General features: G+C 36.8%; 1 protein-coding gene across 4 annotated transcripts in view; it reads left to right on the top strand.

Moving 5' to 3' along the window:
• The window catches only part of CWC27 (CWC27 spliceosome associated cyclophilin), a 255,184-nt gene that overhangs the window by 185,018 nt on the left and 43,322 nt on the right, over positions 1-26,844 (top strand). For 2 of the 4 annotated variants that reach the window (XM_049864413.1, XM_049864428.1), the window contains one exon: positions 11,410-11,499. The exons of 1 other annotated variant lie outside the window; for it this stretch is intronic. In XM_049864413.1, the coding sequence (XP_049720370.1) occupies positions 11,410-11,499 (90 nt within the window). Of the gene's footprint in view, positions 1-11,409; positions 11,500-23,742; positions 23,975-26,844 lie in introns of all 4 variants that reach the window. One more of the 4 variants, XR_007514683.1, reaches the window with a different exon arrangement.

Here is a 26,844-nt window from a genome sequence, read left to right on the forward strand (position 1 = left end):
GGGTTCCATAAGTCAGAGATTTCATCACCCTGAAACCGGAAGAACTAGGTGGTGCCGGGCTACCATCAATGACTGCCCTGACAGGGAACACAACAGAGAATCCCTGATGGAGCAGGAGAAACATGGGATGCAGACCTCAAATTCTAGTAAAAAGACCAGGCTTAATGGTCTGACTGAGACTGGAGGGATCCCAGAGGTCGTGGTCCCTGGACTCTCTGTTAGCCCAAAACTAAAACCATTCCGGAAGCCAACTCTTCAAACAAAGATTACTCTGGACTATAAGACTTAAAATAATACCAGTGAGGAGTGTGTTTCTTAGCTCAAGAAGGCACATGAAACTATGTGGGCAGCTCCTGTCTGGAGGCGAGATGAGAAGGCAGAGGGGGGCAGGAGCTGGTTGAATGGACACAGGAAATACAGGGTGGAGAGAAGGAGTCAATATGCTGTCACATTTTAGGGAGAGCAACTAGGGTCACATAACAACATGCATATAAGTTTTTGTATGAGAAACGGACTTGAATTGTAAACTTTCACTTAAAGCACAATTTTTAAAAAAGCAAATAATAATTTCACCTGTTTGTTTTTACATTTTTAATGTGGCTACTAGAAAATTTTAAATTACATTTGTGGCTTGCATTATATTTCTGTTGAATAGTTCTGGTCTAGAACAAATCACAATTAAACTACTGCATGATTTGCTACTAATAGTGATATATGGTGTCTAATAGGTTTATTTTTTCTGATCTTTTCTGCCTCATTAAAAAACTTTAAACATTCTATGTGTTTTCATTATACTAGAGTTTTGCCTGTAATATGTTCATTTATTAATATCTGAACTTAGCAAATTGACTTGATGGCAATGAGTACCCTACTGGGAAAGCAAAGAAAGTAAAAACAAAAATAATTATATAAAATAAAAAGTTATTGACAAAATAGCTATTTCACAGTAATGAGAAATTATAAAAGGGATTATGGAAGAATGAGAGATTATATCCAGTATGATTTGAACCATTTAAATTACTTTGCTCTTTTCCATAAGGAGCATTAAAACAAGGTAAAGGTCTGGTGATCTACTTCCGAAAAATGAGCCATTGAATACCCTGTGGAGCATAGTTCTACTGTGACACACATGGGATACCCATGAGTTATATAGTCAACTCAATGGCAACTTTTTGTTTGTTTTACATCTTTAAAAAATCACCTTTATTCAGGTATACTTTATATACAGTAAAATTTACCAATTTTAAGCATACAGTTCAAATGAGACTTGACAGAAGTATACAGTTGTGTAACCACCAACACAATCAGGTCTTAGGTCATTTCTGTTACCCCTCAAAAGTTCCTAAATGCCGCTTTGCATTCAGCCTCCTCCAGTCTTAGCCCTAGCCCATGGTAAACACTAATGTCTCTCACTATGGTTTTGCTGTTTCTAGATTTTCATATGAATGGAGTCATATAGTATGTAGTCTTTTATGTCTGATTTTTTTTACTTAACATAATGCTTTTGAGAGTTATCCATATTTTTGCCTGTATCAGCAGTTATTTCCCTATTACAGTATACTGCAGTATTTCATGGTACATACACAATGAAAATTTGTCTGTTCATCATTGATGGACATTTGGGTTATTTAGCAGTTCTTGACCATTACGAAAATAGCTGTTATGAGGATTAATAGCACTCATTTCTGTTGCATAACCCCTTGAAGTGAGATTTCTGAGGCATATAATAGGTGCATTTTCAACTTTATAAGAAACTGGCACTGTTTTCCGAAATGGCTGTATCATTTTGCATTCCCAACAGCATTGTAAGAAAGTTCTGTTGTTGCTGTTAGAGGCCGTCCAGTCGGTTCCAATTCATAGTGACCCTGTGTACAACAGAACAAAACACTGCCTGGTCCTGTGCCATCCTCATAATCACTGCTGTGCTTGAGCCCATTGTTGCAGCCACTGTGTCAGTCTATTTCATTCAGGGTCTTCCTCTTTTTTGCTTGTCCTCTACTTTACCAAGCATGATGTCCCTGTCCAGTGACTGGTCCTTCCTGATAACATATCCAAAGTATGTGAGATGAATTCTCGCCATCTTTGCTTCTAATGAGCTTTCTGACTGTACTTCTGCCAAGACAGATTTGTTCGTTCTTCTGGCAGTCCATGGTATATTCAGTATGTTTTGCCAGCATCATAATTAAAGGTATCAATTCTTTCATCTTCCTTATTCTTTGTATTTCTCGTGCATATGAGGCGATTGAAAATATTGTGGCTTGGGTCAGGCACACCTTAGTCCTTAAAATGACATCTTTACTTTTAAACACTTTAAAGAGGTCTTTTGCCATGGATTTGCCAACACAATATGTCGTTTGATTTCTTGACTGCTGCTTCCATGGGCATTGATTGTGGATCCAAGTAAAATGAAATCCTTGACAATTTCAATCTTTTCCACGTTTATCATGATATTACTTATTGGTCCAGTTGTGAGAATTTTTTGATTTATGTTGAGTTATAATCCATACTGCAGGCTGTAGTCTTTGTCTTAATCAGTAAGTGCTTCAAGACCTCTTCACTTTCAGCAAGCAAGGTTGTGTCATTTGCATATCACAGGTGGTTAACGAGTCTTCCTTCAATCCTGATGCCCCGCTCTTCTTCATATAGTCCAGCTTCTCAAATTATTTGCTCAGCATTCAGATTGAATAAGCATGGTGAAAGGATACAACCCTAATGCACACCTTTCTTGACCTTAAACCACACAGTATCCGCTTGTTCTGTTTGAACCACTGCCTCGAGGTCTAAGTACAGTTTCCTCATAAGCACAATTGCGTGTTCTGGAATTCCCATTCTTCGCAATGTTATCCATAATTTGTTCTGATCCACAGTCAAATGCCTTTGCATAGTCAATAAAACACAAGTAAACATCTTTCTGGTATTCTCTGCTTTCAGCCAAGATCCATCTGTCAAGCAATGATATCCCTTGTTCCACATCCTCTTCTGAATCCACCTTGAATTTCTGGTAGTTCCCAGTCAATGTACTGCTACAACTGCTTTTGAATGATCTTCAGCAAAATTTCACTTGTGTATGATATTAATGATATTGTTTGATAATTTGCATTCTGTTGGACCACTTTTCTTTGGAATGGGTACAAATATGGATCTCTTCCAGTCATTTGGCCAGGACGCTGTCTTCTGAATTTCTGGACATAGATGAGTGAGCTCCTCCAGAACTGCATCCATTTGTTGGAACATCTCATTGATATTCCGTCAATTCCTGGATCCTTGTTTTCACCAATGCCTTCAATGCAGCTTGGACTTCTTCCTTCAGTACCATTGGTTCTCGATCATATGCCGCCTTCTGAAATGTTTGAAAGTCAGTCAGTTCTTTCTGGTACAGTGACTGTGTATTCCTTTCATCTTCTTTTGATGCTTTCTGCATCTTTCAATAGTTTCTCTGTAGAATCCTTCAGTATTACAGGCTTGAATTTTTTCATCAGTTCTTTCAGCTTGAAAAATGCTGAGCATGTTCTTCACTTTTGGTTTTCTGTCTCCAGGTCTTTACACATTTCATTATGATACTTTGTGTTCTCGGGCCGCCCTTTGAAATCTTCTGTTTAGCTCTTTTACTTTGTCATTTCTTCCTTTCACGTTAGCTGCTGTCTTTTTAATGACCTGTTGCTTTTTCCATGTATGATGTCTTTGATATCATTCCACAACTCATGCGGTCTTCAGCCATTAGTGTTCAATGCATCAAATCTGTTCTTGAGATGGTCTCTAAATTCAGGTGGAATATGCTCAAGGTCATACTTCGATTCTCATGAACTTGTTCTAATTTTCTTCAACTTCAGCTTGAACTTGCATATGAGCAACTGATGGTCTGTTCCACAGTTGGCCCCTGGCCTTGTTCTGACTGACGATATTGAGCTTTTCCATCATCTCTTTACACAAATGTAGTCGATTTGATTCCTGTGTATTCCATCTGGCAAGGTCCATGTGTATAGCCACCGTTTATGTTGGTGAAAAGGTATTTGCGATGACGAAGTCGTTGGTCTTGCAAAATTCTGTCATGCGATCTCCAGCATCATTTCTGTCATCAAAACCATGTTTTTCAGCTACCAGTATTTCTTTGTTTCCATCTTTCACATTCCAATCACCACTAATTATTAATGCACCTTGATTGCATGTTTGATAAATTTCAGACTGCAGAAGTTGGTAAAAATCTTCCATTTCCTCATCTTCCTAGTCTTGGTCTGAAAGCTCAGGTGAAAACTATCCACCAAGAGTGACCCTGCTGGCATTTGAAATACCAGTGGCAAAACTTTCAATATCACAGCAACATGCAAGCCACCACAGTACTACAAACTGACAGACACATGGTGGAGGAAAGTTCTAATTGCTGCAAATCCTCACCAATTCTTGGTTTCAATCAGTCTTTTTAATTTTAACCATTCTAGTGAGTGTGCAGTAGTATTTCATTGTGGTTTTAATTTGCATTTGCCTAATGATCAGTGATGTTGAGCATCTTTTATGTGCTTATTTTGGCATTTCTTAGGTAAGTTTTTGTTCACACCTGTCTACTTTTCAACTGGGTTGTTTGTCTTCTTGTTATTGCATTGAAAGAATTCTTTAGATATTCTAGGTACAAGTCTTTTAGCAGATATATATTGTGCAAATATTTTTCCCAGTCTTTGCATTGCCTTTTCATTTTCTTAACATTATGTTTCAAAGAGAAGTTTTTTAATTTTAATGAAGTCCAGTTTATCAATTGTTACTTTTATGGTTTGAGTTTTTGGTATGCCAAGAAATCATTGCCTAATCCAAAGTCATGTAGATTTTCTAGTATGTTTTCTTCTAGAAATTTTATAGCATAAACTCTTAAATTTAGGTTTATGATCAAGCTGTAGTGAATATTTGCATATGTTGCAAGGTAAGGGTTAAGATTCATTATTTGTTTTTGTTTCCTTATGTATATTGAATTTTCTCGTCCCGTTTGTTGCAAAGACTATCCTTTTCCTATTAAATTATGTTAACACCTCTATCAAAAATCAATTGAGCATAAATGTATGGACCCATTTCTGGATAATCTGTTATGTTTCATTGATCTATATGCCTATCTTTATGCCAGTATCACACTGTCTTGATAAATGTAGTTTTATAATAAATCTTGAAATCAGCTAGTTTAAGTCCTCCAACTTTGTTGAAAGGGCAGTTGTTTTGGGTTTTCTGTGTCAGCCGAGACAAGATCACCTTGTCAATTTTTACAAAAATCCTGCTAGGATTGATGAATTTAGGAGGAATTGCCATCTTAATAATACTGTTTTTTTTTTTTTTTTTTTTAATCTCATGAACAAATTATATTTCTCCGTTCATGTGGTTCTTTTTTGAATTTCTCTCAGTTAGGTTTTATAGTTTTCAATGTACAGGTATTTCACAGTTTTTTTAAATACACTCCTAAGTATTTTATGGAGTCCCTGGGTGATACAAACAATTACTGTGCTTGGCTGCTAACCAAAAGTCCACCTAGAGTTCCTTGAGAGAAAGGCCTGGTGATCTACTTCTGAAAAATGAGCCGTCGAAAACCCTATGGAGCACAATTCTACTCTGACACACGTGGGGTCTTTGTGAGTGAGAATTGACTGGGCAGCAAGTGGTTTGCTTTTGGGGTTTTGTTGTTGTTTTTCTAAAGTATTTTATGGGCTTTTTTTTTTTTTTTTAATGCTATTGTAAATGGTATTTTTTATTTCAATTTCCAGGTACTCATTGCCATTATTTAAAAATGTAATTGGATATTGTATGTCAAACTTAAATCTTATGCCTTTGCTAAACTCACTCATTAGTTCCCGTAACTTGTTTGTAGATTCTTTGAGATTTTTCTGCTTAGATTTGCTGTGTATAAAGACAGTTTACTTATTCCTTTTGAATCTACATGTCTTTTATTTTTCTTGCCTTAATGCACAGGTTAGACGTGTTGAATATAAGTGGTTAGAGCACATATCCTTGCCTGGTTCCCAATCTTAGAGGGAACATGTTCCATCTTTCATCATTAAGTTTTCTACAGGCTTTTTAAGATACCCTCTGTCTGGTTGAGGAAGCTTCCTTGCACTCCTATTTTTTTTTAGCGTTCTTATCATACATGGATTTTGAATTTTGTCAAATGCTTTTTTCTGCGTGTAGTGAGATGATCATGTCTTTTCTTTTTAGTCTTTTCTTGGGGTGTGTTAAAGTGATTAATTTTCTAATGCTAAAACAACCTTAACTTGGTCACAATACATAATCCTTTTTTTGTCGTGTCACTGAATTTGATTGGAAAACATTGTGTTGGAGATTTTACATCTATGTTCATGAAGACTATAAAACCCCCAAAAATCAAGCCCACTGCTGTCGAGTCCATTCCGACTCATAGTGACCCTATAGCAGAGTAGAACTGCCCCATAGGGTTTCCAAGGAGCAGCTGGTAGATTCGAACCGCACACCTTTTGGTTAGCAACCAAGCTCTTAACCACTGTGCCACCAGAGGCCTGTAACTCATTCAGAGTCAAACATGGCCTGGTAATAAAACTGATACAAAGACAATACAAGAAACAAACGAACAAAAGCCCAGCAACTGTAGATCTGAAGTCTTCAAACTTTGACTCATAGAATGAATTAGGGCATGTTTCCTCCTCTTCTGTTTTTTTTAGAAGAGTTTGTGTAGAAATATTAAGTCTTATTTAAATAAGCTCAGTTCTTTTTTTTATCATTGCTCTCCAGTGTATTTATGAACATCTTAGGTTTCAGTAATATTACATTTATTGTTATACCTTCTTACATTAAGGATATTTACCCTATAATTAGTAGATATGGTGCAGATCATGTCAATTTTCATTTGTAACTTCCTCTATTTTATTTTACTTTTAATTGCTTAAGCCATCTGAAAATTATTTTAATGTATGATGGGGGATGAGGAAATAAATTTCGCAGTTTAGCAGGGGAAGGAGATAAACTGCCAGTTCTAATACTATGTAGTATATGTTCTCATGAAAGTTTGAGGGAGCAAAGGAGAGGCAATTAAATCCAGACAGCAAGGTAGCTTTCTGGAGTCGGTAGAATCATCAGTTATTTAGACTGGTGGCCTCCAAAAATGCTTTATTACACCTATAAAATAAATTTTAAACACTTCCAGTATGTGTATTTTTAAATTGATTTATGACTCATATATAGGTACTAGTTATTTGCAATGAAGAAGTCGTCGGTCTTGCAAAATTCTGTCATTCGATCTCCGGCATTGTTTCTATCACCAAGGCCATATTTTCCGACTACTGGTCTGTCTTCTTTGTTTCCAACCTTTGCATTCCACTCGCCAGTAATTATCAATGCATCTTGATTGCATGTTTGATCAATTTTAGACTGCAGCAGCTGATAAAAATCTTCTATTTCTTCATCTTTGGCCCTAGTGGTTGGTGCCTACATTTGAATAATAGTCGTATTAACTGTTCTTCCTTGTAGGCATATGGATATTATCCTATCACTGACAGCATTGTACTTTAGGATAGATCTTGAAACATTCTTTTTGACGATGAATGCAACACCATTCCTCTTCGAGTTGTCATTCCCAGCATAGTAGACTATATGATTGTCCAATTCAAAATGGCCAATACCAGTCCATTTCAGCTCACTAACGCCTAGGATATCAATGTTTATGTGTTCCATTTCGTTTTTGACGATTTCCAATTTTCCTAGATTCATACTTCATACATTACAGGTTCTGACTATTACTGGATGTTTGCAGCTGTTTCTTCTCATTTTGAATTGTGCCACATCAGCAAATGAAGGTCCCAAAAGCTTTACTCCATCCACGTCATTAAGGTTGACTCTACTTTGAGGAGGCAGCTCTTCCCCAGTCATCTTTTGAGCACCTTCCAACCTAAGGGGCTCATCTTCCAGCACTATATCAGACAGTGTTCCACTGCTATTCATAAGGTTTTCACTGGCTAATGCTTTTCAGAAGTAGACTGCCGGGTCCTTCTTCCTAGTCTGTCTTAGTCTGGAAGTTCAGCTGAAACCTGTCCTCCATGGGTGACCCTGCTGGTATCTGAATACTGGTGGCATAGCTTCCAGCATCACAGCAACACACAAGCTCCCACAGTACTACAAACTGACAGACACATCAGTCATTAATATCACATGTAAGCAAAATTTTGCTGAAGATCATTCAAAAACGGCTGCAGCAGTATATCGACAGGGAACTGCCAGAAATTCAGGCCAGTTTCAGAAGAGGACGTGGAACCAGGGATATCATTGCTGATGTCAGATGGATCCTGACTGAAAGCAGAGAATACCAGAAGGATGTTTACCTGTGTTTTATTGACTATGCAAAGGCATTCAACTGTGTGGATCATAACAAACTATGGATAACACTGCAAAAGAATGGGAATTCTAAAACACTTAATTGTGCTCATGAGAAACCTTTACATAGATCAAGAGGCAGTTGTTTGGACAGAACAAGGGGATACTGATTGGTTTAAAGCCAGGAAAGGTGTGCATCAGGGTTATATTCTTTTACCATACCTATTTAATCTGTATGCTGAACAAATAATCCAAGAAGCAGGACTGTATGAAGAAGAACAGGGCATCAGGGTTGGAGGAAGACTCATTAACAACCTGCGTTATGCAGATGACACAACTTTGCTTGCTGAAAGTGAAGAGGACTTGAAGCACTTACTAATGAAGATCAAAGACCACAGCCTTCAGTATGAATTACACCTCAACATAAAAAAAACAAAAATCCTCACAACTGGCCCAATGAGCAACATCATGATAAATGGAGAAAAGATTGAAGTTGTCAAGGATTTCATTTTACTTGGATCCACAATCAACAGCCATGGAAGCAGCAGTCAAGAAATCAAAAGACACATTGCATTGGGTAAATCTGCTGCAAAGGACCTCTTCAAAGTATTGAAGAGCAAAGATGTCACCCTGAAGACTAAGGTGCACCTGACCCAAGCCATGGTATTTTCAATCACATCATATGCATGTGAAACCTAGACAGTGAATAAGGAAGACCAAAGAAGAGTTGACGCCTTTGAATTGTGGTGTTGGCGAAGAACATTGAATATACCAAGGGCTGCCAAAAGAACGAACAAATCTGGCTTGGAAGAAGTGCGACCAGAATGTTCCTTAGAGGCAAGGATGGCGAGACTGCGTCTTACATACTTTGGACATGTTGTCAGGAGGGATCAGTCCCTGGAGAAGGACATCATGCTTGGCAGAGTACAGGGTCAGTGGAAAAGAGGAAGACCCTCAACGAGGTAGATTGACATAGTGGCTGCAACAATGAGCTCAAGCATAACAACAATTGTAAGGATGGTGCAGGACCGGGCAGTGTTTCATTCTGTTTTGCATAGGGTTGCTATGAGTCGGAACCGACTCGACGGCACCTAACAACAAACAACAAGCACTATAATAACGTAAGGCTTACCGAGAGAACTTCTACATACCCTTGGAATGTCTCTGAAAGAATATTAAATAACAATTTTGCTATGCTATGTAAGTCCGTAGTTTTATTATTACTATTTGGCAGTGAATACTAGATATTGTTATACTTTCTTTCTAGAAGCAACCTTACAGTTTGAGCTCCTTTCATATAGCTCCAACCAAGAACTGGCAGTATAATTTCCTTTTTTACCACTCTTTTCTGGTTTATTTGTGAACATTTTGCTTGCACTATTATTGGTGACTTCAGGACTTGAGACTTACAGAAAAACTACATCAAAAGTACAGATTTCCCACTTTTTGAAAGTTCGCTTTCTGCCACTTAGCTTTTACAGAAGACATACATTAGTACCAGTTTTCACTAACCAAGTGAAATCTGAAGAGGATTTTTGCTTTTATGAAAAAAGGCGAAAAACAGAAATAGTGTTGAGCATTTGTTTTGCAGTGAAACATTAAACTGGCAGCACACACCTGGAGCAAGGAAAGTGGCGTCGCCCCCACCTCTGGCCTCAGGGCCTTCCACAGCTCCTTGAGGGTGGGAAGATGGCAGGCTGGGGGGAAAAGGGGAGTGGCCAATTAGGCCCCTCTTCCTGGTTTCTTCCCAGGCGCCTCGCAGCCTCTGCCCTCACCTTGCCCCACTCCACCTAGCCCCAACCATCCCTGGGCTGTGGAGAGTGGTTTCCAGTCCCTCCGGGAAGGCCTAGATGCTGGACCCTCTAGGATGCACAAGCTGAGGAGGGCAGGATCCCGGGGGTTAGCAGCCCTAACCTGGGAAGAGGGCAGCCTGTGTCCTGATTAGGGGATGTCTGTCCTGGCAAAGTTCCTTTCCCAGATACTACACTCAACATCAAGCTGCCATAGCTTTGAACTGTGTCTGTGAGCATCTGTGCTTTATCTCAATTTATGTGTCATATCATTCCTGCTTTTACTATATGTTAGGGTTATTTTAGATTTTATGCATTATTTGGTATGATTTGGTAGGTTATTTTTTGGGTGTGGGAATGCTCAAAAAATTTTTCCATATAAATTAATGGTAATTTCTACTTTATGCCATTTTGGCTTAGAAAGGTTTGATAGGAACACTGTACTTTCAGATAGAGGGGAAAATCTGTATGTCCTTTTTGTACTGTCCCTTGTATAAAGCCCATGGAGAAATACCTTATACTTTATTCCATACTGTGCCGAGTTGCCTTATGGCATATATATAGAAGAATAATCATCCATATCCTCACCCATTTGGCGATGGTTGAAGAGAAAATGGTTACAGTATTTGCTCCACTAGAGCTATCTCATGAAGATGCTGAGGAGACTATTGGGAAAGAATCCAATATACTGCATTTCTCTGAAATATTTCTCAAGAATGGTTGGCTTATTTTTTCTATTATTGGCACTATTATTCTTCCTATTATTATTGTTAACTAAGTATTATATTAATTAATTCACTACATTACATAACTTAAAGACAATAGTAATTATAACTGTTTCCACCTAAGAAAGTAGAGACAAAGCATTTGTGAGACAGGCTCAAGCCTTCACCCCAGTGAGTGTCAGGGCTGGGAATAGAATGTGAAGTTGTGAATTCCGTATGCTGAACCCAGTCCACTCAATGTGCTGGCTTTGTTTTGTGACTAAGCCAAAGGATAAAAAAAGATTAATCAGTGAGAATGTGTCTGTAATTATGTTCTAATCCAAAATAAGAGGGTGAGAAATTTTTCACTTCACTACGGAAAAAGTGTAAGATTGCTTTAGCGATGATTTCAGTTTATGAAACTAATCAGACAAACCCAAATAATCCTTATAAATTAAAAGATTGATATCTTTTAAATAAGTATTTTTTTTCTTTTCCCCAGTAAATGTGTTTTTATAGTATGGAGTTCAGAGACCTTAGCTTTAGTTGATAAATCACCTCACGGAGCATTATATTTCTGTCGTTTCCTGATATTATTTTGGCTTTAGGTAGCACATTTGAAATGCTCAGAGACATTAAGCTTAAGATGGCACAAATGATTGCAGTTCTTCAAAGTTTGGGACAAAGAAGCCCAGTTGGTAAGCCTATTCTGTTTTGTCTGTCAGCTCCCTATGCTTTCTTTCGATTATTTCTTGTCTCGGAATCTATTTTCCTCTGAAATATCACTTCCTTTTTTTTTTTTTTTTTTTAATGCATTCAAATGCCTGCTATGTAATAGGTATAGCACTAGACTCTGGACATATAATGGTGAATAAAGCAGAAAAATTCCCTGCCCTCAAGAAGCTCACATCCTTATGTTTAACTTTGGTGCCCTTCTCAGTCAGAGCTCACTGACATCTACTCATCACATACTTTTCCAGTTTTCAGCTTTTACAAAAAAGGATAGATTTCCAAGTATTAGCGTATAATACCCTGCTCTTCCCAGTGGCGACTACTTCCCCTGTTACATTTAATGAGTTACTATGCCTAAAGTACTTAGAAAACTGCCTGGCCCATGGAAAGAATTATGTTTATAGGTAGATATAGCTAAGATAGGAGTAGCAAAGCACTTTCCATCGTTTCAGTATGCCAGCAGATATTGTTTATTCTTTGCACAAAATCAAAATTACAGGGATGTCCCATAATAAGCGATACTACATTCGAACTTTCAAATTTATAAAAAATATAAATTAAGGTTTGGTTAATTCACTTCACAAAAAGATTTTCCATATTCCTTCCTAAGTTCTATTGTTGCTTTTAAAATATGACTTAATATTCAGAAATATTTTTATTCAAGCAAGTATGTTAATAAAATGAAAAATATTGTATCTACTCCTTTCTCCTTCAAATGAGGTTTAATCATTTGGGGGGAGCCATAACTATAAAGTAGCTTATAGACATAAAATATGGTGCCTAGTATTCTCTGCCAAATAAAGATTAAAAAAAAAAAAATTTTTTTTTTAGTACCTTATATTTATATAACATGTATAGTTTACAAAGCCCTGTCATATGCCTCATTACATTTAGTTCTGTAACAGTCCTGAGAAGTCAATTAAACAAGCATTATAGTTTCCATTTTGCAAATGAAGAGACCAAAGCATTATTTTGTACTCACGGTGACTTAAACAATTGATTTGAGGAGGAGTCAGAACTTCTGTCCCATGTTCTTTCCATTATAAAACTGCAAAGCATTGTTTCCTTAAAGAATAAAATAAGCTAAATGCCAAAATCAGCAAACCGAGTACTGGCCTACAATTCACAGCATTACCACTAAAATTGGAAAAGCCGACCTCCATCCAACTCATACTCCAACCTCAGGTTCCAGAAAACACATTTGGACATAAATCAGTTTCAGATGACATGCAGTTTGACGACCTTGTTCATAATAGATATTATTAAACATGAGGGTGGGAGGAGAAGAGTGAAATCTGAACTAGAATTTATATGCTATCTGTAATGAGGAATATGGTCTAGACATGAAAAATTCTGTGACAATAAAACAGCTGCATCTAGGCACGGCGTTTTCAAATAATTATACATATTTTTACACTTAGACTACTCTGATAGATGTGGGGAAATAATTTTATTCAAATTTAAATGTCTGAGGAACAATATATTTAAAGTTGTTGATCATAGTAGAATATTTTTCAAAGTTCCTTCCTAAAATTATTAGGGAAAAATCCCAAGATTTTGGAAGTCTCTCTTTCATTCAACTGTCAAGGAAAGAATGCATTTTTCATTGATTAAAAAAAAAAAAATGTGGGCATCAGGAAACTTCGAACTTTACCCCCCATTTTACCAACTAACTCAAGCTAGTACTATAGCAAGAAAATAACCTTTAAAAATTCTTAGAAATGAGTTCAAACAATATAACAATCTAGGTTGGTTCCACATACTTTATTTAGTTTTACAAATAGCTCACAAACACTTGTGAATGATTTGTTTGTACTATAGACCAGCAAGATATAAATTTCAGCAGCCCAAATTACTTAATCTGACACTCAGGGACTTTGATGATCTTATTTTTCTCTTTCTCCAGCTTATTCACCAGTCTTCATTTTCGTAAAACATTTTCCTCTTCCCCATGTGCATCCTGCACTGGGTTGCCTTTATGCCTTTGGTTACGATGTCTCATCTACCTGCTATGGCTCAATCTAATTTCTCCTTCAAGGCCTACTTCAACTGCCATTTTCTCCACCCAACTTTCTCTCCCTTTCTTCTGCATGAATTTCCAAAGTAGCACCACACAGCTATAGAGTTAACCTTATTTCCTTTTTGATCATATAAGTTCCTTAATATCAGGAACTATTTTTGTATCCCTCACTCCCATACATAGTAGTGTACTCCCCCTCCTCAGTAATTGTTTGCAATATAATAAAGTAGATAAAAGCATGGACTTTGAAGTCTGACAGCCCGATTTCAAATCCTTGCTCTATCATTTATTAGTCATTGTAGCCTCAGGCAAGTTATTTAACCTCGCTGAACCTCTGTTTCCTAATGCATAAAAAAGGGATAATGATACCCCTTCTGTTGTTATAAGAGGTGAGTGGGAAAGCAGTCACATAGGTCCTGGTAATACATCTCTATGCTAGGTTCTAAAAAATGGTGAGGGTGCTGGTAGTAGTGGTAGTATTTGTATGTTAGAAGCCACTGGTGGCACAGGGGTTAAGAGCTCAACTACTAACCAAAAGGTCGGTCATTTGAATGCACCAGCTGCACCTTGGGAACCCTATAGGGCAGTTCTACTCTATCCTGTAGGGTTTCTATGAACCAGAATCAACTTAATGGCAATGGATTTTTTCATTTTTCTTTCTTCAGTTTCTCTAGTTAATACTCTACTGTACCACATATGCTACTCTTTTAGGAATTATTTTGCACTAGTTTGTAAATACCTGTAACTTCTTGGGGAAAGGTACCTCAAGAGCATATTTCAAAACAATCAAACTCTCCTTGAAATATAGAAACACAGATATTCTGCAGTGTTTAACTTGCTAAGGTAATCATAGCTTTAGGCAATTTTAAGTAGCAGTTCTTTCTTTAGTTTCCTCCCTGACTGGCATGATGAAAATCTGTTTATCTTGAAGAATTTTGTTGTTTTTCTTTTTTTCTTATTGCTACCACACAGAGTTTATAATTTGTGGTTTCTACACCTTGAAAGACTAAGCAGCCATAGGACTGTTGTCAAAATGGCCATCAGGTGACAACAGTTGTGGATAACACCATCTGGAGAAGTACAAAGGGGGCTCTGTTCAGGTACCTGTGGGCAACATCAATCAACCTGTATGCTACTCTACAGGAGGGAGAATGAGGTAAATTTGGTTAGGAGCAGCAGACTACAGCTGGCAGGTGGAAACCTAGGGTTCCCAAAATAAAAACCATTCGTGACCCTCAATAATTTTCAGTAATCACTTATATAATTAGTTCTTGTGATCGTTGAGAAGAATAAAATGCACAGCATGATGAACGTAATTGTGACTGAATTATACATGTAAAAAATGTTGAAATGGTGACTGTTTTCTTCATATATGTGTTTGTGTGTATGTGTATCATTGTTGTTAAGTACCATCAACTCAGTTCCAACTCATAATAACCCTATACTATACACAGAACAAAATACTGCCTGGTCCTGCGCCATCTTCACAATCGTTTTTGAGCCCATTGGTGCTGCCACTGTGTCAGTCCATCTCATTGAAGGTCTTCCTCTTTTTTGCTGACCCTCTACTTTACCAAGCATGATGTCCCTCTCCAGGGACTGGTCCCTCCTGATAACATGCCCAAAGTACATGAGATGAATTCTCTCCATCCTTACTACTAAGGAGCACTCTGGCAGTGCTTCCTTCAAGACAGACTTGTTCCTTAGTCTGGCAGTCCGTGGTATGTTTGGTATTCTTCACCAGTATCGTAATTCAAGGGTGTCAATTCTTCATCCATCTCCCTTATTCATTGTTCAGCTTTTACATGCATATGAGGCGATAGAAAATATTATGGCTTGGGTCAGGCGCACCTTAGTCCTGAAAGTAACATCTTTGCTTTTCAGTACTTTAAAGAGGTCTTTGGGCAGCACATTTGCCCAATGCAGTATGTCGTTTGATTTCTTGACTGCTGCTTCCATGGGCGTTGATTGTGGATCCAAGTAAAATGAAATCCTTGACAACTTCAGTCTTCATCATGATGTTGCTTATTGGTCAATATCTTAGTTACCTAGTGCTGCTGTAACAGAAATACCACAAGTGGATGGCATTAACAAAGAGAAATTTATTGCCTTACAGTCTAGTAGGCTACAAGGTCAAATTCAGGCATCAGCTTTAGGGAAGGCTTTCTCTCTGTTGGCTCTGGAGGAAGGTTCTTGTCAACAGTCTTGCCCTGGTCGAGGAGCTTCTCAGGACAGGGACCCCAGGTCCAAAGGATACACTATTCTCCTGGTTGTATCTCTTTTATATGTCTCGCTTATGTCTTTTATATCTCAAAAGAGATTAGCATAATGTGGTAGTAAAATGAGCCATCTAGGAGTTAAGAGAAACTTTGTTTTAAATCCTAGCTTTAGTCTTTACTAGCTGCATAACTTTGGGGGTAAGACAACTTTCATAAACCTCAGTTTACTTTTCTATAGGATTGAGATAATAATATTACCTTGCTCCCAGGGTTATTGTGAGGATTCGTGAGATAAACTATCCGAAGAATTTAGCAGATAATTTGGTACATGAGTGTTTAATAAATGTTAACGATTATTTTTTATTATTAATCAATGAAGTCTGATGTAAAAAACAATCAAAAATGAAGTGTGTATCAACCAAACCAGGTATGCTGCAAAGCATCTTGCTCTGGGTCTAGGTATCCAAACTTCTTTCAAGTGAAGATTTGTTTGATGTAGACATGTTTCACTACTTTAAAGATAATAGCCCTGAAGTTTCCACAAGGTAACAGGATTGGAATTCTTCAATGGTGTCAACATACTGTTCTGAGCAAGCCTGTAGCTTCATTAAATTTTATGTTGACTTTAAGTGTCCTAGCTGCCAGTTCCTTTGAATTAGAAGAAATAGCCTAAATTCTACCAGGGGTGGTACCAGTTGACAGAGATACTGCTTCAATCTTCTTCCTCTCCTCTAAGCCACAAACATGCTTTAACTTTTTCAGGGCACATGGCTTCACCAAGGTCTCCTCAAATCATGTGTGTCTAATTCGCTTGTCAAATGAATAAATGACTTTAAAGGCCTGGATTTTGGGTTGAAACAAATGCAAATTTTGGTAAAATTACTGCCTTTGTGAATTAAGTCATCATTCTTCTTTGGAGAAAAATACGTTTGTCCAGCATCAGGTACAAATATTGTGCTGTTGGCTTTATATTCCCATTGGTCAGAACTTTGTTTTGTATGAAGCTCTAAGACTTGCATTATATCATGTTTTATATTAAAAAAAAAAAAAAAAAAAAAAACCCGTTGCCGTCAAGTCGATTCTGACTCCTAGCAACCCTATAGGACAGAGTAGAACTGCCCCATAGAGTTTCCAAGGAACGCCTGGTGGATTCAAACTCCCAACCCTTTGGTTAGCAGCCGTAGGACTTAACCACTATGCCACCATGGCTTCCATCATATTTTATAGTGATGGTAAAATCAAGGAATATATAGGTTTGTTTTATTTCTTTTCTTTGACATCTTCCAGCTTAGCATACTTCCTCAGTGCAAATAAAGGCAGATGTCTTTTATGGCAAAAAAAAAAAATAAGAGATTGGCAGTATTCTCTTGTTCTGTTCAAATGACTGCCTCTTGGTCTATGTACAGGTTCTTCATGAGCACAATTAAGTGTTCTGGAATTCCCTTTCTTCACAATGTTATTCATAATTTGTTATGATTCACATAGTCAAATGCCTTTTCAAAGTCAATAAAACACAGGTAATTTTTTTTTAAACATCTTTCTGGTCTTCAGTGCTTTCAGCCATGATATCATTGCTGTTATCAGCAATGATATCCCTAGTTCCACAACCTCTTCTGAATCCAGCTTGAATTTCTGGCATTTCCCTGTCAATGTACTGCTGTAACCTATTTTTAATTATCTTAAGCAAAAATTTACTCGAGTGTGATATGAATAATAATGTTTGATAATTTTGTCATTCTGTTGCATCACCTTTTTGGAATGGGGGCAAATATGGATCTCTTCCAGTTGATTTGACAAGTAGCTTTCTTCCAAATTTCTTGACATAGAGGGATGAGCGCTTCCAGCATTGCATCTGTTTGCTGAAGCATCTCAATGGTATTGTGTCAATTCCTAGAGCTTGTTTTTCAGCAATGCCTTCAGTGCAGTTTGGACTTCTCCTTTTACTACCATTGGTTCTTGATTATATTCTACCCCCTAAAATAGTTAAACCGACCAATTCTTTGGTACAGTGACACTGTATATTCCCTCCATCTTCTTTGGATGCTTCCAGGATCATTTAATATTTTGCCTGTAGAATCCTTCAGTATTCCAACTTGAAGCTTGAATTTTTTCTTCAAGTCTTTCAGCTTGAGAAATGCTGAGTGTGTTCTTCCTGTTTGGTTTTCTATCTCCAAATCTTTGCACATTGCATTGTAATACTTTGTCTCCTGGAGCCACCCTTTGAAATCTTCAGTTCAGCTCTTTTACTTCATCATTTCTTCCATTCGCTTTAGCTGCTTTATGTTCAAGAGAATGTTTCAGAGTCTCTTCTGACATGCATTTTGGTCTTTTCTTTCTTATTTGTCTTTTTAATGATCTTTTGCTTTCCTCATATGTGATGTCCTTGATGTCATCCCACAACTTATGTTGTCTTTGGTCATTAGTGTTCAGTGGGTCAAGTCTATTCATGAGATGGTCTCTAAATTTAGGTGGAATATACTCATGATCGTACTTTGGTTCTCATGGAGTTTTTTTAATTTTCTTCAGCTTCAACTTGAACTTGCATATGAGCAATTGATAGTCTGTTTTGCATTCGGCCTCTGGTCTCACTCTGACTGATGATATTGACCTTCTCCATCATCTTTTTCAACAGATGTAGTCGATTTGATTCCTGTGTTTTCCATCTGGTGAGGTCCGCGTGTATAATTGCCCTTTATGTTGTTGATAAAAGGTATTTCCAATGAATACATTTTCAGAAAGCAGTGAGGCTTTAAAAACAAGTTTTTTGTTTTGTTTTGTTTTTCAATTTCTAATAACTTAACGGAAAATAAGAGAGGTAAAAATCAAGAAAATCTATAGTTGGAGGATTAAATCTGTATCAAGGAAACATGCCATTTCATAAGTGGTCATACTATGTGATAAATTTATTTAATTCCAAAGTGATGATTAGATTGTAATGGAATATATCTGCAGTGATTACACACTGCTAAGAGAAAATGGACATAGTAGAGTATATAGAGAGGAGACAACATGGGGTTGTCAAAAATCTGGTTTCTGCTATTCGGTTTGGCACAATAACCACTCTGAGCCACAGTTTTTTTCATCAGTAAAACCAGCAGGTTATTGATACCTAAAAACTCTGTAGCACTAATATTTTACATTGTGATTCTGGATATAATCCTTGCACAGTGAATTTCAAAATCAAGGTTGAGCAGGCAGTAGAATGTAAATATACAGAATCTCTAGATAAGAACTCTCATGTATCCTCAAATTACCTTTCTGGAAGTGTCTCAAGGAAAGTACAACTGAAAATCTGTGAGAATTTTTATAGTTTATGTTCCAAAATAGAATTCAATCTGAAAACCTGGATAAACTTTAAACCTGTATTATTTATTCCCTGAAACAATTTGTTGCCTTCACATTTCTCAAATCAGCTAATAGGAAAACATTCTGTATTATTTTATTTTAAGCATTATTTTAAAAATCTCAAAATTACATGAAACTAGGATGAACTACAGAAAAAATAAAAATGATACTCTACCTAAATGTAAACTGAACTCCACTTAATCGATGGTCAGTGTTCAGGTATATTTCAAAACTCACCCATTGCCATTGAGTCAATTCTGACTCACAGCAAACCTATATGACAGAGCAGAACTGCCCCATAGGGTTTCCATGTGATCTTTATGGGAGCAGACTGCCACATCTTTCTCCCGCAAAAGGGCTGTTGGGTTTGAACCACCAATCTTCCGCTTAGCAGCCAAGCACTTAACCACTGTGCCACCAGGGCTTCTTAAGTATACTTCAGGTAGCCTCTGAATTATTTAACCACTTTTGACTAATTTTTTTTTTATATATACAGACTTATTTTGACCACCAGATGGAGCCAGTATAGTTCCATTCATAGAATAAAAACATGCTGAAAATGAGTATTGGTTGAACAGAATGAATAAATAGTAAATTCCTTATTTTAATCTTTAAAAAACAACCAAACTCATTGCCATCAAGTCGATTCCAACTCGTAGCGACCCTATAGGACAGAGTAGAACTGCCTCATAGGGTTTCCAAGGAGCAACTGGTGGATTCCAACTGCCAACCTTTTGGTTGGCAGCCAAGCTCTTAAGCACCGCTCCACCAGCACTCTATTTTAATCGTAGTACAGAAAAAATAAACTTGTATCACCCTTCTACCTCATCTTTGTAAATGTGTGTCTACAGAGACCAGACCCCTATTAAATAATGTCTTTCTTGTTGGTAAGTTTTCATTTTGGCAGTTTCACTGGATAGAGTGACCAGTTTTCTTCTTATTCCTTTCTTATAGATATTATCTGAACAACTTTCAATTATCTTTAAAGCAAAATTAGTATAGATTCAACTTCTGGGCACTCTATAAATATTATGGGTTGTAACTATGAAAAACAATAGTAAAGAATACATTACGCACAGATTCTCATTTTAATGCCACAGAATATTTCCATTGTTATCATTTCCATAATGTATTTTCTTAATATAACAAGGAAAGAAAAACCAGGCATTCTGAGACAGAGTAGGGGTAGAAGGGTTATGTAGTTTATCCCTAGTAGCTCTTCAGGAGATAGTAAAGGATATCAGAGCTTTATGAATAACTCAGTTCCCAGGGACCTTAATCAGAGGTAACTGCCTTACAGGTGAGTTCTTGAACTTCTCTTTCCTCTATTTAGTAAGTGTTAGAAATTATCTAATTCCTTATAACTCAATTTAATTAGGCAAATATCTATTGAAAAAGTGTTTGTAAACTTCGGAGCCTAAGCTAAAATGGCTTTAAGGAGCTGTTCCATTCGTCAAAAGCCATAAGGGGGCTGAAGACGCAATTGTAACTTAAGACCTAAAATGATCAGTCTGTTCATTTGTTCATTCAGCTACAATTTATTGAGTAAATATTATGTGCAAGGCACATGGTAGCTCATAAACAGGGCACAGTATCTACCATGTGAGTTTACAGCCCAGGGAGTGATACAGACAGATAAAGAGGCAGTTGTGATACAATGTGGTTAAGAGGTACAAAATGTTTTGAAGGTTCAAGTGAGGGGAAAAATATGATTAGCTTGGGGGAATTGGAAAAAGACATAAGGGATTCTTCCTACATGGAAATCATTTTCATAAACTCATTTTTTGGCAGCCTACGCTTCTCTGATTCTCTGTTATCCATCAACCCATACATTATGGTCTGGGAGGAATTTAAAATCTTTTTTTTTTTGTAGGATTTTATTTTATCAAGACACATCTAGTTGTGAGCTGCCTTTTTATATTAAATTGGAGTATTTTCTTCTAAGTTTTTTTGTATCTCAAGCATGACGAAGAAATATAGTATACTATTGAGAACTTACGGAGCCCTGGTAGCACAGTGGTTAAAGTGTTTGTCTTTGCTAAGCAAAAGGTCGGTGGTTCAGATCCACTGGCCACTCCATGGGAGAAAGATGTAGCAGTCTGCTTCTGTATAGGTTTATAGCCTTGGGAACCCTATGGGGCAGTTCTACTCTGTCCTATAGGGTCGCTATGAGTCAGAATCAACTCAGCGTCAGTGGGTTTGGTTTTTGGTTTAGTTATGAATTTAGACTCTAGAGCCAGGCAGGCTACATGGGTTTATATTCCCAGTTTATAATCCCTGAGATAAATTACTTGATGTCTTATTGCCTTAGTTTGCTCATTTGCAAAATGGGAATAATAATATGCCTTCCTCATAGGGCTATTTGTTATGAGGATTAAATGAATGATTCAGTTACTAATACCTGGCACATGTGAGTACTTCAAATGTTACCTATTATGTTAGCTACTTTAAATTCTGGCACTTTTCCTTGAATTAATTTAAGATCTGGTGTATATAACATTTGATAAAAGCATACTTTGTTCTTTCCAGAAAGTATGATGGGATACAACTAGATCTGAGTAGCATTGGTATTTTTTCTGTATTCATTAAAATCTATCCTATTAAAATAAGTTATTAAAATAATGTTTACTATTACTATAGTAATAAAAAAATAGCTATTACTATATTATATTAATATATATAATATATTATATAATATATTACTATATTATAATTATATATCTTATATAATATAAAAATGTTCATTTATTATGGAATTTTGCAAAAAAAGTAGTGGATCCAGAACCATTTAAAATCATTCATAAGCATACTTATTAATAGTGCCATTCAATAATATTTTTGAATGAATGAATTTGGAGCTACCTGGAGCTGTAATTCCTTGAGCACTCATCCTGAGACAGTGGGGGGAATAAACCTTTAATCTATAAAATGAGATTTATAGATGAATATCATTGGTTTATTAACTAAGAAGCCAGTAATTGACTAGTCATCACCCCTTTATTCTTGTAACAAAAAGTTCTGGGAATGAAGAGAGTCAAGTGGAGCAAGGATTAAGGTTTCTCACTAGCTCCTAGGGTAATTGTTAGAGGCTTCATTTCTTAATTGTTTTCACATACGTTAAGTCTATTCTACGCTTTGCATTACTTTCTGCAGTACAAACCCTGTATCATATATGTTTTAGTTGTCTCTCACAGCATCTCTCAGAGTGCCAGGCATGTGGAGGGCACTTAGTAAATTTTATTTTCTCAGTTGAAGTTTTAATTGGAGTCAGTAGGACATAATGAAAATATAAGACTTTTAGCATCATTCAGACCTGGGTTCAAATACCAGCTTTACTATATACCTATTCCTCACTTGTTGACTATTTCGTTATCTGACATTTCACATTTACTACAATAGAAAAAATCTACTATTCAACTATTCTGTGCATTAACCATATACCTCTGACAGTAATGAACACCGAGGTGCGAGGCCAGAGTAATGCTGGCTATGATGGTTAAGGTTATGTGTCAACTTGGCTGAGTTGTGAGTCTCAGGGGTTTGGCAGTTATGTAATGATACAATTTAGCAGTTATGTGATGATGTAGTCATCTTCCATTTTGTGATCTGATGTGGTTACCCTCCATTTTTGCATAATGCCAGGTTTTACATAACAACCTAATCTTTGAAACCTAACCATGTCAATATGTGAGGAGTGGGTGTATTCTAATTGTGGCCCTGTCTTGTTTTCTCATTTGTAAAATATACTTCTGAACACTTTCTTCATGGATAATCAAGGCATCTTAGCATAGTATCTAACATATAATGGATCCTTAATAAAGGTTTTTTTCTTTTTTCCTTTCTCTATTCCCATTTATTTAGCATATGTTTCATAGAAATTTCAGTTAATGACTGAATAGCTATGTTGCATCATTATAATTAATGAATCATCCTGCAGTGTATATTGAGATTTATAAGAAAAGTAAAAGTAAAGCACTCTATACTTAGAGAAACTGAAATTTTAAAATTCTCGTATATTTTATTAGCCAGTTTTATGTCACTAAAATCGTCCAGTTACTTATTCAATTTTTGTTTATTCAAGGGGATTCAAGCACGTGAGAAATAAACGTGCTACTTCCTGTTCTAGCAACATGGACTGAGTTAACACAGAGCTTCCTTCTCCTACAAATATATAGAAATGCTGGATAAAATATGATCCATCTCAATTTAAATACTTAGCTAAACTTGCAAGAAAGAAAGAAAGAGAAAGAGAGAGAGGTTGATTGATAGGTACCAGAAACAAAAGGAAGGCATAACCAGAGTATTAAGTGGCAAGCTGCTACTACGGTTCCCCAGGGGAATATTGGATCCAGATATGTTTTAATCTCACACTTGGATAGAAGATCTGGCCCTGGACCCAAGAGAAATGGGAACTAGAAAAACAGTCCACCTAGTCAGAAAGGCCACATAGAAACTTGTCTCTTTTCAGAGCTATGGATGGGAGGGGAAAAAAAAAATTCTCTCATGAAAAAATAAAAACTGTACCAAGTATGGCTATAGAGTCTGAATATGTACTACCTACATTGTACAGGAATCCTAAGCCAGTAAATTAATTTTTTTTTTTTTTTTAAATGGCTCTGGACCAGTGAAACCCTTGATTGCTTGGCAGAAAGAAGCACAGAACCTCTTTACAGGAATCCTTACACAATCCTGGGTACCTAGGATTCCTATGGAGTGGGGATGGGGGAGATGCAACCCTAGCTGAAGATAAGCTCACAATCAAAAATCAGAAAAAAACACAGGCAATTGACCACTTTGAAAAAGAAAGAGTCAGAAGACAGAACAGAAGGATCCCCAAGAACAATCTCAAAGAGACTAGTAAGTGTGTTTTAAGTAATTGAAGATATTTTTTAATGAATAAAATAATAAAAAACTAAGGCTAAGAAAAAGAGTAGGTAAATTTGGAGAAAAAAATGGAATATTAAAAAATAAAAATATATATGGTTATTAAAATCAGTGACTCAATTTATGAGCTAAAAATTGATTAGAAGCAACTGAACAGAGAATTAATAAACTGGAATATAGAACTAAGAAAATTATTCAGAGTATACTGCTGAGAAGTAAAGACATGAAAAATGAATGTCCTGTGATCATTCGTAGTTGAACACACTATAAACAGATATATTTTAAGGCTATACCAATTAGGAAATAGAAGAGTTGACCAGATTTTTCAGACAGTTGAGTTCGGGTGGCAGATGTCATTGCATTTGGCTATGTATACCATGCAACAGAGTTTGGGTTACAGTTTCCATGCAATCTAGATGGAACCTTAAAAAAAAATGTTGCCATCGAGTCAATTCCAACTCATAGCGACCTTATAGGACAGAGTAGAACTGCCCCATAGGGTTCCCAAGGAGCACTTGGTGGATTTGAACTGCTGACCCTTTGGTTAGCAGCCATAGCTCTTAACTACAATGCCACCAAGGTTTCCAGATGGGACCTTAGCAGGACTTAATTCTGATATCACAGATGTATATAATGAAAGACCAGACAACTTAACAGCTGTCCTCAAGCAGTTTGCCTGTTCATTTTGGCTAGACATAAGAACAAGAGAAAGAACTACATCCCTAAACCAGGCCATCAAAAATCTTTGAAGACCAAGAACTAGAGCAATCAGTGGGCATACCAGGAGATGATATGGGTCCATAGATTGTCTGACTTTGATGATTTACATTTGACTTTCTAGAAAAGGGATCCCTGGTGACGCAATGGTTAAGAGCAAAAGTCAGCAATTCAAATCCACCAGCCACTCCTTGGAAACCTATGGGGCAGTTCTGCTCTGTCCTATAGGGTCACAATAAGTCGGAATTGACTTGATGGCAATGGGTTTGGTTTTTTCTAGAAAAAGATTAATGGCTATGAATTTGGGTTTCTATGTTACCTGATGTGTTTTCCATTTTGTTAAGGGCCATAAGACATTTACATTATGAAAACTATTAGTGGCTATCTCTAACCTCAAACAGTTGACTGTATTAAATCAGTCTTCCTAAGCTAAATTTTATAATAGTATTTCTTGATGCAAAGTTGACCTTCATTTTTACACTTTTCATTGTCATTGGCAGATGAGTAGAATAAATGACCTAATCAGTCCTTTCTACTTTGAATTTGTATGAACACTGTCCACTAAATCTTGGCATTATATCTTACAAACTGGATGGAATTCATTAGCAAATTGATATGTCGGAGAGGGAATCCCATTACTGTGAGGCAGTTTTGAATATTACTTTGGTCAGGAAAATTGCTTTTATAAGAATTTGTCTTAGTCATCTAGTGCTGCCATAACAGAAATACCACAAGTGGATGGCTTTAACAGAGAGAAATTTATTTCCTCACAGTAAAGTAGGCTAAAAGTCTAAATTCAAGGCATCAGCTCCAGGGGAAGTCTTTCTGTCTCTGTTGGCTCTGGAAGAAGGTCCTTGTCCTCAATCTTCCCTTGGTCAAGGAACTCATCAGGCACAGTAATCCTTGGTCCAAAGGACACGCTCTGCTCCTGGTGCTTTCTTGGTGGTATAAGGTCCCTAAATCTCTGCTTGCCTCTCATCCCTTTTATCTCTTGAGAGAGAAAAAGTGGTGCAGGCCACACCCCAGGGAAACTCCCTTTACACTGGATGAGGGAGGTGACCTGAGTAAGGGTGGTGTTACAGTCCTACCCTAATCCTTTTAACGTAAAATTACAATCACAAAATGAAGGACAACCACACAATACTGGGAAGCATGGCCTAATTGATGCATATTGGGGGGTGAGGGGGAGGACACACAATTCAATCCATGACAGAATTAAAAATTTTAAATATTCTGCTGGTTGAGGGTTTTTAGATTAATATTAACTTGGTTTAAGAAATTTAACTTCAGAAAAATCCTTTAAATTTTTAGAATGAAATGCCATTTTTCTATATTTTCTCTCCCTTTTATTCCATCAAAAGAGAATAATTTAGGAGAGAACATTTAGTAGTATGTAGAATTTTAATTATTTGGAGCTGCATCAGATCAATTAATTCCACATAAAGACATGCAGACACAAAGTAGCATCAAGTTTAGCATCAACGCTTTAGGGAACATCTGTTTTGTGTGTGTGCGTTTTGTTTTGTCATAGCTGTTTGTGAGAAAACTATCACAAGATAAAAATCAGCCCGACCCAAAGTACTACATGTTTCACTGGTAAAATTATACACTCTGGAAATAGGCAGATTAATGAGACCACCCTTAAAACAGTGGCTTGCCCAACCATCTGTCCTGTCACAATACCAAATTTGAGTAATTCAGTTGTTTTCTTCAACTCTTATTAGTATTCTTGTAGTTGGTAATCATTGGAACTTGTTTTATACCTCTTGTCAAATATATCATTAAAAAAAGACAAATCAAAATGAAATTAAATGATTAATAACCATATTCAAATTAAAAGCTCAAGAATACATTCAGTTAGACAACCCAAAGATAGTTATAGCTGAAATAGCAACACTGAGCAACTATAAAGTCTGTAAACCCATTAGGACGTTCTTTACTAGGAGGAGTAGCAGAGCATTTACATCCCTGTTAGGATAGGGTAGGAGCCCTGGTGGTGCAGTGGTTATAGTGCTTGGCTGCAAACCAAAAGGTCGATGGTTCAAATCCACCAGCCACTCCACAGGAGAAAGATGTGGCAGTCTGCTTCCATAAAGATTTACAGACTTGGAAGCGCTATGGGGCAG

Source organism: Elephas maximus, chromosome 2 (genome assembly GCF_024166365.1).
Source record: "Elephas maximus indicus isolate mEleMax1 chromosome 2, mEleMax1 primary haplotype, whole genome shotgun sequence".
Classification (NCBI taxonomy): domain Eukaryota; kingdom Metazoa; phylum Chordata; class Mammalia; order Proboscidea; family Elephantidae; genus Elephas; species Elephas maximus.